This window comes from Schistocerca cancellata, chromosome 7 (assembly GCF_023864275.1).
Source record: "Schistocerca cancellata isolate TAMUIC-IGC-003103 chromosome 7, iqSchCanc2.1, whole genome shotgun sequence".
Classification (NCBI taxonomy): Eukaryota; Metazoa; Arthropoda; class Insecta; order Orthoptera; family Acrididae; genus Schistocerca; species Schistocerca cancellata.
Genome location: NC_064632.1, coordinates 128,473,810 through 128,488,501, shown reverse-complemented (window position 1 = coordinate 128,488,501; position 14,692 = coordinate 128,473,810). Strand labels below are relative to the sequence as shown.

The window sequence follows — 14,692 nt, the reverse complement described above, 5'->3', positions numbered from 1 at the left end:
ATCACAGTCCAAAATATACCCTGGTGTTATTTCATCACAGTGTCTTGGCTGGAGTTGCATTCAGGCTTGTCCACCGAAGTAGTGCATAAATTCAGATTTGAATTACAAGCAAGATTAAGGAAGATTACTGCAAAAGTTACAGTCCAGTGGTGCCAAGTGATGTATTGACCCCAAGTATTTGTACTTTGTCATTTCAGAACAAGAAATCAGTTTTCTAAGTACCCGTGTAGCTATGCCAGTTACCTATTTGGATACTTTGAAGTTGGTTTCATATGATTTCTGTACGATAATTCATAAACTTGGATCAGTCCTATACTGTTCAAACAGTAGCTCACAAGATGAACTTTTTCTTGTGGCTTATTTTCTTTCCAACAACCTTCAACAAACATGGATTGTGTAATTTGCAATGATTTTGTATGAAAACCATTGGACAGACCAATGAAAAATGCTTAGAATATTCATGTAAAAGTTTAGCATGTTCACTCCCCCCTACAATAGGGAATGCTGGAATAAAAGAAATACATGGGCCTGTTTGCTCCTCATCAGGAACCCTGAAAGCCGCAGTCAGCACAACAACCCTCACTGACAGTCAGGGCATCTTGAATTGCTGGAAAGAGCATTTCAGCTCACTCTTAAACTGTAGTTCTACTGCTGCCGATGACTTTCTCGAACATGACCCACAACCTTCAACAAAACCTTATATGGCAGTCTCACTGACGTTTCATGAATTCAGCAAGGTTCTAGATAGTATGAAACCAAGAAAGGCATCCAGATCAGATAGCATTCCCATGGAGATCATTCAGAATGGTGGCTCATCTCTAAAAACCAGACTCTTCTCCCTAATGTGGGAAACCCATAAGATACCAGGTGACATGAAGAACTCCACGATTGTGAAAATCTTTAAAAAAAGGTGACCGAAGCACTTGTGGTAATTACTGTGGCATATGCTTGCTCTCTGTGGCTCTTACTAGAATTCTGTTCAATTGCCTCTAGACTCTTTCCAAGACTGTACTTCCTGAATCTCAGTGCAGATTTTGCCCCTTCAGAGGATCCAGTGATATGATCTTCTGTGAGTGACAACTGCAGAAGAAGTGCAGGGTACAAGATAAGTTTTCCTATTTGTGTTCTACAACCTCGAAAAGGCCTTTGATACAGTGTCCAGAGAAGCACTGTGGAGGGTCTTAAAATATTTTGGCTCTTCTTGATGATATATCTGGGCAAGTGCTATACCAAAATGAAACATCTGACAATTCACCTATTACTAATGGGCTCAAACAAGGTTGTGTCTTCATGCCAGCATTCTTTGCTCGGTACCTAGCCACCGTTCTTTATGAGACATCATCTGTAAACAGTGCAGGAGCAGAACGTAAATACATGTTTGATACAGGGCGATTTAGTCAGTCCAGACAAGTTCATAAGTCTCACTCACATATCTGAACTGGATTATGCTGACAACAGTACTTCTCCAGCTCACACATCCACAGAGCTGCAACTGTAAATAGTTTTGGTACTGCATATAAATGGTTTGGTCAGACCATCGACATCAAAAAAATATGGGTACTAGCACAGCAAGCTCCTCGAATGGCCTTTCCGATTTTAGTCAGTCCAGACAGCTCTCTAAAAAGTTCAAGTCTCACTCAGGAAACTGAACTGCAGTATGCTGCCAACAGTGATTGTCCATCTCTCACACCCGCAAAACTGCAGCTGTAAATTTTTTTGGTACTGCATATAAATGGTATGGCCTGACTGTCAACATCCAAAAAGCAAAGATACTAGCACAGCCAGCTCCTGTAATGGCCTTTCTGGATTTTAGTATATCTGTTTTCAGCACACTTTGGTACAAGTAATCACTTCTATATCCAGGAAGAATATTATCAAGTAACTGCTTATCAGAAAAGGATGTGGAGGACAGGATGCATGCTGCACATTTTGCATTTGGACATATCTTACGTCGGGTCTTCCCCAAATAAAGATCTGACACTGAACCGAACTGATAATGCATCGAGCAATTGTTTCTGCCCTACTCTGTGGTTACAAAACTTGGCCTCTTCAGCACTGTGATCATAAGAAATTAGAACACTTAAGCAAACAGAAGCTTAGATACATTATGAACAACAAATGGGATGATTTCATATCAAACACTACTATTCTTTTGCATGCAAATATATACAGTACAGAAGCCACCTTTACTGGTCGTCAGTTGAGATGGATTTGGCATGTCCAGGGGATAAGAAACAACAGACCTCCTCGACAAATTTTGTATAGTGAAGTGAGCACAGGCAGTAGGCTTTATGGTGATTATCTGAAGTGCTATAAGGACCTGTTGAAGAAGAACCTAAAGAATCTAAACATTGACCCAAGTAACTGGTCCACTGCAGCAGCACAATGTAAACATTGCCACACAACTACTGAAGCTGCTGTCTTACAGTTTTGAGCAGGAATGTCAGAGGCAGAAAAATGAAAAACATCAGAAATGCAAGCTTTGCCAGGCCCAGCCACACCCTCCACTCTCTTATTATGTGTAATGCATGTGGCCACATTTTTCATACCAAGATTGGTCTGCTAAGCCATCAAAGGCATCTCCATACCTAAACTGTGATGCAGTAATAGAAATGGAGGAGAAAAATGAAAACTGAAAACTCAGATACAAGTATGAGCACCAACAATGACAGTTGAATCAACAGACTTTCATCTTCCTCATCATGTCATTCTTCATGTCCCATTGTTCAGTACACCATTTTCAGCCCTTCCTGTTGCTTTATTATCATTATTACTATTATTTAATTTTCACTTCATTTAATTAACATTGTAAACTTAGGTGGGTACACTCAATTGCCAATACAGTAAGTAAATTTACGTTCCATCATTGCCAACATGCTCACGATGAGCATGAAACTAATTAATCACCATATAGCAGGGATGATGAGTTGCAGACAAGCACAACAAAAAGACTGCTAATCACTTAAGATTTCAGCCAGAAGGCCTTCTTCTGAAACAGACAAAATACACACATATTCACGCAAAGCAAACACAGCTCAAACAGACCACTGTCTCTCGTGTGGTCATGTGCAGTTGAGCTGCTTTTGCATGAATGTGTGTGTGTGTGTATTGCCTATTTCAGAAGAAGGCCTTCTGGCTGAAATCTTGAAAGCTTATGTGTTTAGTAGTCTTTTTGCTGTGAATGTGTGCCTTAAAACATTCAAAAGAATTAGATGATGCTATAGATTCTTTAAAAAACAAGAAATCAGCTGGATGGGATGAAATTCCAACCACTGTAGTCAAGGCTGTTTCTAACATCATTTCTCATCCATTGGCTAAAATGATTAATCAGTCATTTGCGGAAGGATACTTCCCGGATGTTTTAAAATATGCTGAAATAAGACCATTGTTTAAGAAAGGCTCACCAGATGACATGGAGAATTACTGCCCTATTTCCCTGCTACCGGTTTTTCCTAAGGTGATAGAAGGGATTGTTGCAAAACATCTTGAAAACTTTCTTATAGAAAGTGATATTATAGTTAAAAATCAATTTGGATTTCAAAGGGGAAAAAATACAATAAATGCTATCAGGGAATTTACTGAAAAGATAAGCTCTGCTTTAGACAAGTGTAAAAAGGACACTGGTATTTTTTGTGATTGGACCCAAGCTTTTGACTTGGTCAATCACTTACTCCTTCTACGCAAGTTAAGAGAGATATGGGATCATGGACAGGGCATTACAGTGGTTCAAATCTTATTTGTCTGAAAGAAAACAGAGTTATTCTAAATTCAAATGGGAAAAAATAATTCTTAGGCTGGAAAAAGATTTGTACAGGGATCCTGAGGGCTCCGTTTTAGGGCTTTATCTTTTTCTGCTGTACATAAATAATTTACCTTTAAGCATTGATGTTCACTCTGTTTTATTCACAGATGATACCTCAGTTTTAATTGAAAATGACATTTTAGGACAAATTCATCATACTGTGGAAAATATAATGGGAAACCTAGAATTATGGTTTCAGCAAAATGGTTGAAAACTCAATGTTACAAAAACACAATTAGTGCAGTTCAGCATTAAAACATCACCAGCATCTCCCATAAAAATAGTGCACGGCAGTCAGGAAATGACTGAAACAAGTTATGTAAAATTTCTAGGTCTAAATCTCGACAAAAATTTAAATTGGAAGGCACATGTAGACTTGTTAACAAACAAACTAAACAGCCTAGCTTATGTGATGAATGTCTTATCTGGTTCCACCCTTATGGACATCAGGAAAATAGTCTACCATAGCTACTTTGAAACTATAATTTGATACGAAATAATTTTCTGGGAAAGTTCTACAAACAGCCTGATATTACTTACACTTCAAAAGAGAATTATACGAAACGTGTTTAGTCCTAAAAACAACATCATACCCATTATTTAAAAAATTAAAAATACTAACCATTCCTCCTCTGTAAATGTACGATATTTTTATTTCCATGTATAAAAATCAAAAGTTACTTGACAATTTTCATTTCAGCTACAATTACAGTACTCATCACAGACACAGTTTCTAACTTCCATCTCATAATTTAAAACTTTACACTTAAACACCATTGTACACAGTGTTAAAAATTTACTATAAATTAAATAACACAAATCTGTTAAATATGGAGTTTGACTCACTAAAAAGATTGTTATTTAATACACTAGTGGAAAAATGTTATTATCCAATTGAAGAATTCATGCAGGACAGTTTGGCAATTTGTAAAGAAAAGAAACAATAAAGATTATGTATTCTATAATAAATTGTTAATATGTTGCAGAAATTGTATTGCAAGCTGCAAAATGACTGTAAGTGTTATATATGTTCTTGTTAAATTGTTCTTGTCTAAAAACTCAAAAATGCCTGCTTGAATATATTATTATAACTTTATTTCTTTAAAGTAATTTGACGTGTCTCCAGTACAAAAATCTTTTATTTTAAACTGTACGTTATGAGACGAATAAACTATAAGGGGTGTTCAAAAAGGAACGAGCCAGAGGCATAATTACAGAAACCAGTACCTGTATGTTAAAAGTATTGACCCTGGCCATTGAAACACTTGTCACATTGTGACACAAGGTGGTGAATGACTGTCTCATAAAATTCCCAAGGCTGCAATGTTAACCAGTTCTGCACGTACAGCTGGACATCGTCATTTGAGGTGAATCGTTTGCCCCTCAGAGCCTTTTGAAGGGGACCAAAAATGGCGTAATCACAGGGAGAGAGGTCCGGACTGGATGGATTGTGGCCGAGAACCTCCCCTTTGAATTTCTGCAGGAGTGCCACGACTGTGTTGGCTATATGAGGCTTTTCACTGTTGTGGAGCAGAGTGACCTCATGGGTGAGATTGCCTGGTTGCTTTGATTTGATCGCCTGGTGAAGGGTGGTCAAGGTTTGCAGGTAACGCTGGGCTTGGCTTTCACTGTCACTTGGTGGTCCTGGGTAATGAGTGCATCCACCAGCTGGATGATGTCATCAGTAATGCAGTGTGGTGTTCCAGATCATGCATCATTGGCTAACGACACCAGTCCTTCCCTGAAGCATTTGTGCCATGCCTTGACCTTTGCAAGGGACATACAGTGTTCGCCGTAACACTTATGACATTCGTCAATGTATGTCCGTTCTTCCTACACTTTCCACTGTCAGAAAATGAAAGCACCTCTTTGCTCTTCTGTTGATGCCTCCATGTCACTGTTTGCAATGTGACTAGCAGCGTTGGACAATTGATGCATGCTGCTGCTAACTCTGTTCAGTCACGTGTGCGCTCTAGCGACGGGCTGTGAACTTTCATCCTCTGGTTGGAAGCACACCTCATTACACACGCCATGATGTTACCCTCCTGTCACCAGTTTGCACATACCAGACTCTGGCTCGTTTCTTTTTGAACGCCCCTTATACTTTCTACCATTTGTGACTCAACGTCTCTGCTGTATGGTGAGTAGCACTCTATCCATTTCATAATATTGTCATTATTCCATCCTGGATTTTCTATTGTTTAAACTAATCAATCATCATTATTGAATATGTATAATAACAATGGAAATTTCTGGATAGAATAATACTTAAAATAAAGGAAAGGTAATGGCTCACCTGTTGCTGACTGATGTGTGATGTGTAGAAACACACAGTAGAAAACAGTATTCACGCTAGTTTTCAAGCTCTTCCTCTTTTTCTAGCAAAATTACACACAAATACAAAGTTACCCAAATGCATAGATGCATACAGCCATATTGAGGACAGTCTCGCCATGGGTGTGCGTGTTTGGGTGTCTGTGTGTTGTGATGTCCTGGGGAAATTCTTCAACTGTTCTGAGCACTTTCAAAATACAGAAGAGAACCATGAAGCAAACCTAAAGACTCCTGTAAACCCATCTTCAGGAAGCTGGAAATCGTAACACGGCCTTCTAGAGACTGTAAATATTTTTAAAGACCACACGGTGCCAACAGAATCGAGACTGGAGAAAGAAAATAGTAAAATACACAAATACAACAGCAATTAATCTCAGATCTGCATGTGTTATGTGCAAACACTTAACATCATAAAAACTGTGCATTATACAGGGGGCTCCAGCTGTTCAACAAGCTTCAAAAATTTATTAAGTATGTTGCAGGGCAAGCTGAATTAACTTTATTGCAACATAAAAACTAAACTGTAACTCATGGCCCCATTCAATAGCACATTCAACAACAGGAGAAAACACATATAAAACAAAGAGAAAATATAAGCCAGTGATTGCACCGAACATAATAATTAAAAGTAGTAATCACTTGCATCTAGCATTACACGCACATAACAGTGAAGTCCATCATCATTCTCCCTTATTGTCAACGATATTCTCTATTGAATTAGATGTGTCATCCAGACCGGGTAACAATGAGTCATGCACAGGCTCGTAATGGTACATTACAGGTAGCGTCTGACATCCGTTGCAGCTGATCTGTGACAGGTGGTGGAGCAGCTGGATCATTTGTTGAGCGTGTGGTCTTTGTAGAGGAGTTCGTACCAGTGTAGGGTGCACGAAAAGCTGGTTTTAGCCTGTTGATGGTTGGCATACCCATCACATCGACTTTGAATATCTTGTCCTCCTTGCTGATGACATAGTAAGATTCATTGTAGGGTGGCTGCAGTGGCTAGTGTATGTGTCATGCTGTACAAAGACAAGATGGCACTCCGTAGCTCATCAAAAGCAAAAGAAGGATCGGTCCACTGATCCCTTGGAGCAACTGAGCATAGTTACCAGATTTGTGTATGCAATTTTTGTATGAAATTTGAAAGGCCAATGCAGTTGTATTGCATTTGGCAAAGAACTCATTGGGCAGTTGTATCAGCTGGCCATAAACAAGTTCTGCAATCATGACTTCAGGTCTCCTTACAGTGATGCACGAAGACCCAACAGGATGATGGGCAACATCTCTGTCCACCACTGAGTCGTGACATTGAAGTGACACTTTCAGTTGGCAGTGTATGTGCTCAATTAAACCATTTGCTGCCAGGTGATAATTTGTAGATGTAATGTGCTTCATACCCTGTAGGACGTTTAATGCTTTAAAAAGATATGATGCAAATTATCTTTCCCAGTTTGTTGTAATTTGTAAAGATATACCAAAATGGGTGATCCATCCGTGGAAGAACACAGTTGAAACTGTTTCTGTGGTAATGTCAGAAATCAGGAACACCTCAGGCCAGCATGTAAAATGATCAATGGCTGTAAGGCAGTAGGTATATCTTTGTTATGCCGGGAGAGGTCTTACTAGGTCTTGATGGACATTCGGAGGAAGAAATGTGTCGAGAGGTGACCTAACATGCAGGCTAACATTATCCTGTTGACATACCATACATTGTCGCACATATTGCATGCAGTCTTTTTCCATGTTTGACCAGGAAAAAGCTCGCCTTACCATGCTGGTAGTGGATCATACTCCTGGGTGCAACATCTTATATACAGAGGTGATTGCCTGATGGTGAAAGTCAATAGTCACAAATGGTTATGGTTTGTTAGTGGCAACGTCACAATACAGCAGCGTTGTTGGTGGTGGCAACACGATATGGCAGAGTTGTAGGCCTGATGGTTGCTCCAACAAATCTTGTATCTCACTATTTGATGGCTGGGCTGTGGCGAGAGTTTCAGAATGAACAGCATAAGTGATCACTTCCGTCCAAGAGAGAGCATCAGCTGGCATATTCAGTACCTCTTCAATGTGAACACTATTAGTAGTGAACTGTCTGATTTAGCTGAGATGTCAGCTGATGTGGTGTCACTTCCTCTGTGTTCTGGCAGAAAGCGTATGTTTGTGGCCTATGATCTGTGATGAAAGTGAACTGCTGTCCCTCCAGCAGGGGATGAAATTTCTTAATAGCAACACAGGCAGCATATAGTTCATGATCATAGGTGGGCCAGTTCTGTTGAGATGGTGATAACTTTTTACTGGGAAAGACTAAGGGCTGCCAGTGCACATCTATTTGCTGTTGCAATGAAGCACTGATTGCAGTGGCAGATGCATTGACTATCAGGGAAAGAGGTGCCCAAGGAACTGGATGCACCAACAGTGTAGCTTCTGTGATGGCGTTCTTCAGCTTGGTAAATGCCAACTCGGCCTTACTATTTCACTGGAGCTTATCCTTCGGTTTAAGTGCACTATGCAATAAATTATTCAGTGGTGCAGCTAAGAGACCTTGAGTGTGAACAAAACAATGGTAAAAATTGGTTATGCCAAGAAATAATCATAATTCTTTAACTGTCATATGCTGCAGAAAATGAAGTATAGCTTATAGTTTCTCTTACACTGGCCTTATGCCTCGTGAATTGATAACATAGCCTGGGAATTGCACTTCAGCTGCTCCAAAGATGCACTTTGTGGGTTGATGAGCAAGCCATACGCATATAGATGAGTGAAGATCTCTCATAAGTGTGTCTAGTTTCTGCCTCTTAGTTTGACATGACCAGAATAACGTTGATATATACATAACAAAAGTGTAAGCACATGTGGCTTCATCCATGAACCATTAAAATGTTTGGACAGCATTAATAAATCCAATAGGCATTCGGGTAAATTCAAACCATCCAGATGGTGTGTAGATGGCAGTCTTAGTAATGTCATCCAGTGTTACTGTATATCGATCTGGAATGGCTCTTACATTGAGCTGCCTGTAGTCACCACATAGATGCTATTCATTGTTATTCTTTGGGACCAAGTACAGTGGATACACCCACCTACTGCTTGATGGGTGGCAGATTCCTTGTGCAAGCATGGATGAGAATTCCTGCTTAACTATCTTCAGTTCCTGGGGTGTCAAGTGCTGTGGTCAAGGACGAAGTGGTGGTCCAGTGAAGTCAAAATATAGTGCGCCATCGAGTGCCGTGCAGATGCTAGTGTGGGAGTCTAGCAAGCAATCTCTGGAAACTGTCTGAGGAGCTTATGAATGGAGAATCACTAGTAATCATCTGTATTGCTGTCTTCCACATGGTGCATTCGCCCTTAGCATGCTAGGTTGGTGTTAGTGTCAAGAAGGCATCAATGATGGAGGTCAGGTAGGAGTCCATAAAACGATAAAAAGTTTGCTTAGCGTACAGGGTGCATCATGTCCATTATGACAAAGTGCCTTCCAAATTTGCACCATAGGCCTAAGTTCAGCACTAATTTGACATGACCATACATTACAATTGTAGAACCATAGGTGGGAAAAAAGTGGCAGTAATCACAGTTGCAACACACAGGTGGGCAGATGGATAGACTGAGATGTCAGCACCCTTCTACCAAAAACTGTAACTTTGTGCCTTGCTGCATTACAAACAGTTGGCTGCTGCCTGGAGAAACATTGGCTGTCGTCCTTGACTTCCTGCTGAGTTTCCCTGTTCTACACTTCTGCACCTTGGAACCATACCATCGATGGTACCAGCAGACTTTTGCTGATGAAGGTGAGCAGCTGTGCTTTCCCTGTGAGGGAGGATGACAAGATTGGTGACTAGTAGTCTAGATCTATAATGCAGCAACTTTTCCAGTGAGCTTGTAAGCCTATGATTGTAGGGTAGCAAGGCTGTTATTTGCCCAAGGCTGGGGGAAAACTGTTGTGACACATGTGTACAGATGCATTCCAGCTAGGTGATACTTTGGTTGCGCGAGTACATCTAGATCACCAGTGCACACTGTCAGTATCTTCTGCGCACTGTGTGATAGACGCAATAACCAATTTTAAAATTCACGCAATAACCAAATATTCCACAGAATTGTGTCACTGACTGTATTGCTTGCTAATGTATGCATTCGGTGTAGTAGCTGCATTGGGGGTTGATCAACTAGCTCTTCAATGTAAAGTAACTTCTCCCTTGAATTGCAAGAGCCAGGTAATCAGGACATTCTTGATGGTTATGTAACAATCAGTACTCGATGACACCAGAATGTCTTGTGCCTTTGTGGTCTTGAGTGCAGCAACTATATAACTGTGCTTCTTGTCTAAACTACTAGCCTAAACTGTCTTTCTTGTTGCACAAACCACAGTACGGGATTCTGTTGCTAAAACAGTGGCAGTTTTACTGTCACATGATTAATTACTATGCAGCAGACAACCCACTCTTGGTGGCAGGTTTGACATGGTGAACTGGGTTTCAGAAGATGCCAGACACAGTTGACATGAATGTTTGTACTTAGTGTGATGTGGCACAATATGTAGTCTTAGTGACTATCGAATTTCACATGGGTGACCGCATCGGTGTCACCAACTGTTGTGGGGCTAGACAAATTAATTTTATTGCAACATAAAACTATTGCAACTCATACAACTCCTTTTAATAGCACATCCAGCAACAGAATAAAACATAAATAAAACAAAGATAAAACATAACTCACTGACTGTGCCAAAGATAATCATTCAAAATAGTAATCACTTGTGTGTAACATTATAGTACACATAAACTGTGCTCCAAGCCTATTGAAGAGAACATACGATCTGGTAAAGCTGTGACATCCTATTTGCTGTGTCACTCTTTTTACTCTGTAATAGAATACCTAGAAAATTAATCTTGCTGGTTATCTTTAAGTGCAAAACATTCATTATTCAGTGAAGCTATTTAATCAGGCTATTGCAGTGTATTATAATACCATGATCTATCCATCATATATGTTAACAAATTTTATCCAGCACCTGTAACAGTGAGTGCTATTTGATCACATGGACAAAATAGATAAATGTGTACTTTTGCTAGAGAAAAAGTAAGAACTCAAAAGCTAGAGTGAATATTGTTTTCTGATGTGTATTGCTATGCATCAGTTGGCTATGGGTGACTTTCATTTATTTTGCATATTATTGAAAATACTTTTTATTTCCGTATTTTGTAAGATTCTCTCACCAAGTTGTATAGTGTCATCAGCATTGAGCATCTGACCACAGATATATCACATGTAATGGATAGTTCACATTCTGCACTCATTAATAAGTATGAGGGCCCCATGGGTATTTTGTATTACTGTCACTGGAAAAGTGTTAGACGAACTGGTTTGCTTTTGCCCACCTCCCACCTTAATATAATATACGACAGTGAGATATGGATGAGTGATGAGTTCTTGGGCTATACAATGTTGTTGAAGTGTAGTGAATCCAATGGTTGGAACACCAACAATAGTAGCCATTGCAGAGAGGTTTCGAGTGAGGGAGTTTCAGTGTTATTTTGTGATCATAAAGTGAGTATCTGTACTTGCACTGCTCAATATCCAACAATATATATCGCCTGTAGGGCCCAAGCCGTCCTCTTGTGGGTCAAGTACTACATTTTAGTAAGCAAATAGTGTTGTTATTGTTCTAATATCTCTTAGGAGACACAAGGAAATCAGGCTCTCAGAGTGAACTGTTGAACTCTATCCTGAGTAAATTCTACGAATTTACGTGTATGTTTATTCCGATTATATGATGAAAACTTCATCATTTGTTTTGTGCTTGATTTGATGTGACAGTCATAATGTTGACCTGCAAATAACAGCGAATTCACATTACATATGCATAATTTGAAATCTGTAATAATAATTAGCAAGTTTAACATAAATTCTTTTCTTTTATTGAGTTTTCACAAAAAATGATGTATATTATTTTGTAAAATGTTATCACTAAGGACTTGCCTTGCTTGCACATTTAAATGTGAATATTTGTCAGTAGCTCATTTGTGAGAAACATTAATAATAATTATTGTAGAATAGTTATAAGAAAATAAGAGGAAACTATAGGTGATTCAATTATTTGCAGGAACCACCCCGTTCTTGTGATGAATGTGGAAGAGCATTCATTCGGCAAGATTGTTTACTCCGTCACATGCGCACCAAGCACAGAGACATGTTGGAGGAGATATTGGCTGAAACAGAAAAGAAAAAATTGCAACAGCAGCTTCTAGCTGCAGCAGCAGCTCAAGGGCCTGTTGGATCTGGTGTGGGCCTGAATGGTAGTGGAAGTGATGGAAGTTCAGGTGATCCTAGTAGCACACCATCACTCAGTGAAGCTGCTCTCGCTGACTCAGTCCGTGAGCTGCTGGCACTGCTAGTGGACGAAGCCACTCTAAAGGCTTTTGGATGGCCAGAAACACAAGTTGACCAGTTGCTAGAGGCAGTCATTCGTCGATGTGGTCATCAGCCTGTAACCTCAGAGGAGCTATTGTACACAGATAGATTGCGTGAAAATGCCAAGCTGCTGTTCACTGTTGTCATAGATGACTCTGCTGTCAAGACTTTGCTCAACAATCAGACTGTGGACGAAGTTATTTTGCATGTACTTCGCCTCGCCAAGTCATAAAAATAGTTGTGTGTGTGGCTGGGTGGGTGGATGGGTGTGCACGCGTGCACTTAGTTAGTTCCTGCCTCCCTGGTGTTTATATTGTTGCAACAGAACCTGTTGCATTCATTTCAGTCATTTCAGATATATATTTGATGGCATCTTATGTGTTGAACTTAAAGTTTCTCTTTTTGATTCTTCTTCAATGAACACATTACATCCAGAGTCTGAAGTCAGTGATTTTGTTAGCACAAATGTAGGTGCTTCTTGTACAGAACATTTCTCTTTGCATACCACCGAATTATCAAAGGATTCAGGTATGAAGTTTCTGTTATGCTTTTACAAACCGTTCTTTTTGCTCTTTCTGCTTTCAGACTTCAGTAACAATTGATTGTTGCATTTAATAATGGAGATGTCTCAGTTAACCTTGGGTTAATTGTTACCTCTTCTGTATATCAGAATTGTTCACATTTACACCATTTCTATGCAAACTGCATTCCATTGTGTGAGTTTTCTTGATTAGAAATTTTCTTGTTTGCTATTTTCCTTCCATATGTAAAATCATTCTGATCGTAATTTCTCCATGGTTTGGGAAAGTATCTGTTTGACATGATCCATAATTTGTGTCAAATGCAGATGTTATCACAAAGTATAGACATCTTTGAGGCTCGCACAGTTGCAAAATTCAGCCGTATTTGTAAGGAGTCCAATGTATGTTAGCTTTAGGGACCATGAAATTTATCAGTTTGTTTTCAGAGTGAAATATCAAATCCTACTTTTATTAATACAGATTACATTTTGTGAATACTCGTTATCTTGACTGATACTAAGAGCCATCTGGCAACTAAGAGCACCAGCAGAAAATTAATTATTTGTAAAAAGAAATATGATGAAACATGTAACTATATTTTTTGTATGTAAATGATGAGGATGTAAGATATGAATTATTTTTTGAGATATTGACCTCATTCGTTTACAATTATAAAGTCTTTTGATACATAGTGCTCTGTACAAATCCAATTTTGTAAAATTTCTGGCACTTTCTTGTAATATAGTCACAGAAATATACGAAAAAGCAGCACAGAAAGATTTGCAATTCTCATTTGAGAGATTATAGCATTTTTTTATATTTTGATAGGCTGTAGTTTTACGTTGAATAGCTCTTATATCTATCATTGATTATATTTTCCTTCCAACATTTTCTTCCACAAATGAGCCAGTAATCTTTCAGCCCTGGTGAGAAAATGTTAATAAATGCCGGTAAATATATATTTTGTAACAAAGGAACATATTGCTTTACTGTATGTTACGGCAATAAGGTAAATTTTTATGGCAAAGAGATTGGATTGTGGCAACGCAAGTGTCAGAAAAGAAGATGTGAACCCAGCCTCATAGGACATACATTTAATTATTTGAGAGACACTCTGAGAGAGTGAGAGTGTGGAATATATTTTTAGAGAAGTATTTCATTTTACAATTGAGATGAAGATGCTTCCATGTTGTAGTACTTACTGTGTAATAATTATTTATTCTGTGCTGTTAAATAGCAATTACCTGGATATCAAGCAGCTGAATGTATTAACAGTCCAATCTAAGACTATTGTCTTATTTTTCATATCCATTTGATATAGGTGTTGCTTGACAGCTGATTGTAGGAAGCTCCAAAGCAAGTTGATATGTGAAAGTAACTTTTTTGCAAATATTACAATACTAAATTTTTCCTCACAGGTAACACACTGTAGTGTGTGATATGATATATTACACATGAATATATTTGCATGTTCTTTGATTCACTTTTTTTTTTTACGTGCAAACTGAAACATAAAATCCCTTATTTGTCTCAGCTGAATTGGATCCAAATACTAATAGATTTTTTTGGGGGTGGGGAGAGAGAGAGATAGAGAGAGAGAGAGAGAGAGAGAGAGAGAGAGAGA

At 38.9% G+C, this 14,692-nt stretch overlaps 1 protein-coding gene across 1 annotated transcript in view; it reads left to right on the top strand.

Moving 5' to 3' along the window:
- LOC126092359 (gastrula zinc finger protein XlCGF57.1-like) overlaps positions 1 to 14,473 on the top strand; it is a 242,016-nt gene extending 227,543 nt beyond the window's left edge. Inside the window, exon 13 of the mRNA XM_049907900.1 lies at positions 12,240 to 14,473. Within this exon, the coding sequence (XP_049763857.1) occupies positions 12,240 to 12,779 (540 nt within the window). The 3' untranslated portion in view covers positions 12,780 to 14,473. The remainder of the gene's footprint in view (positions 1 to 12,239) is intronic.
- Positions 14,474 to 14,692: the final 219 nt, after the last annotated feature.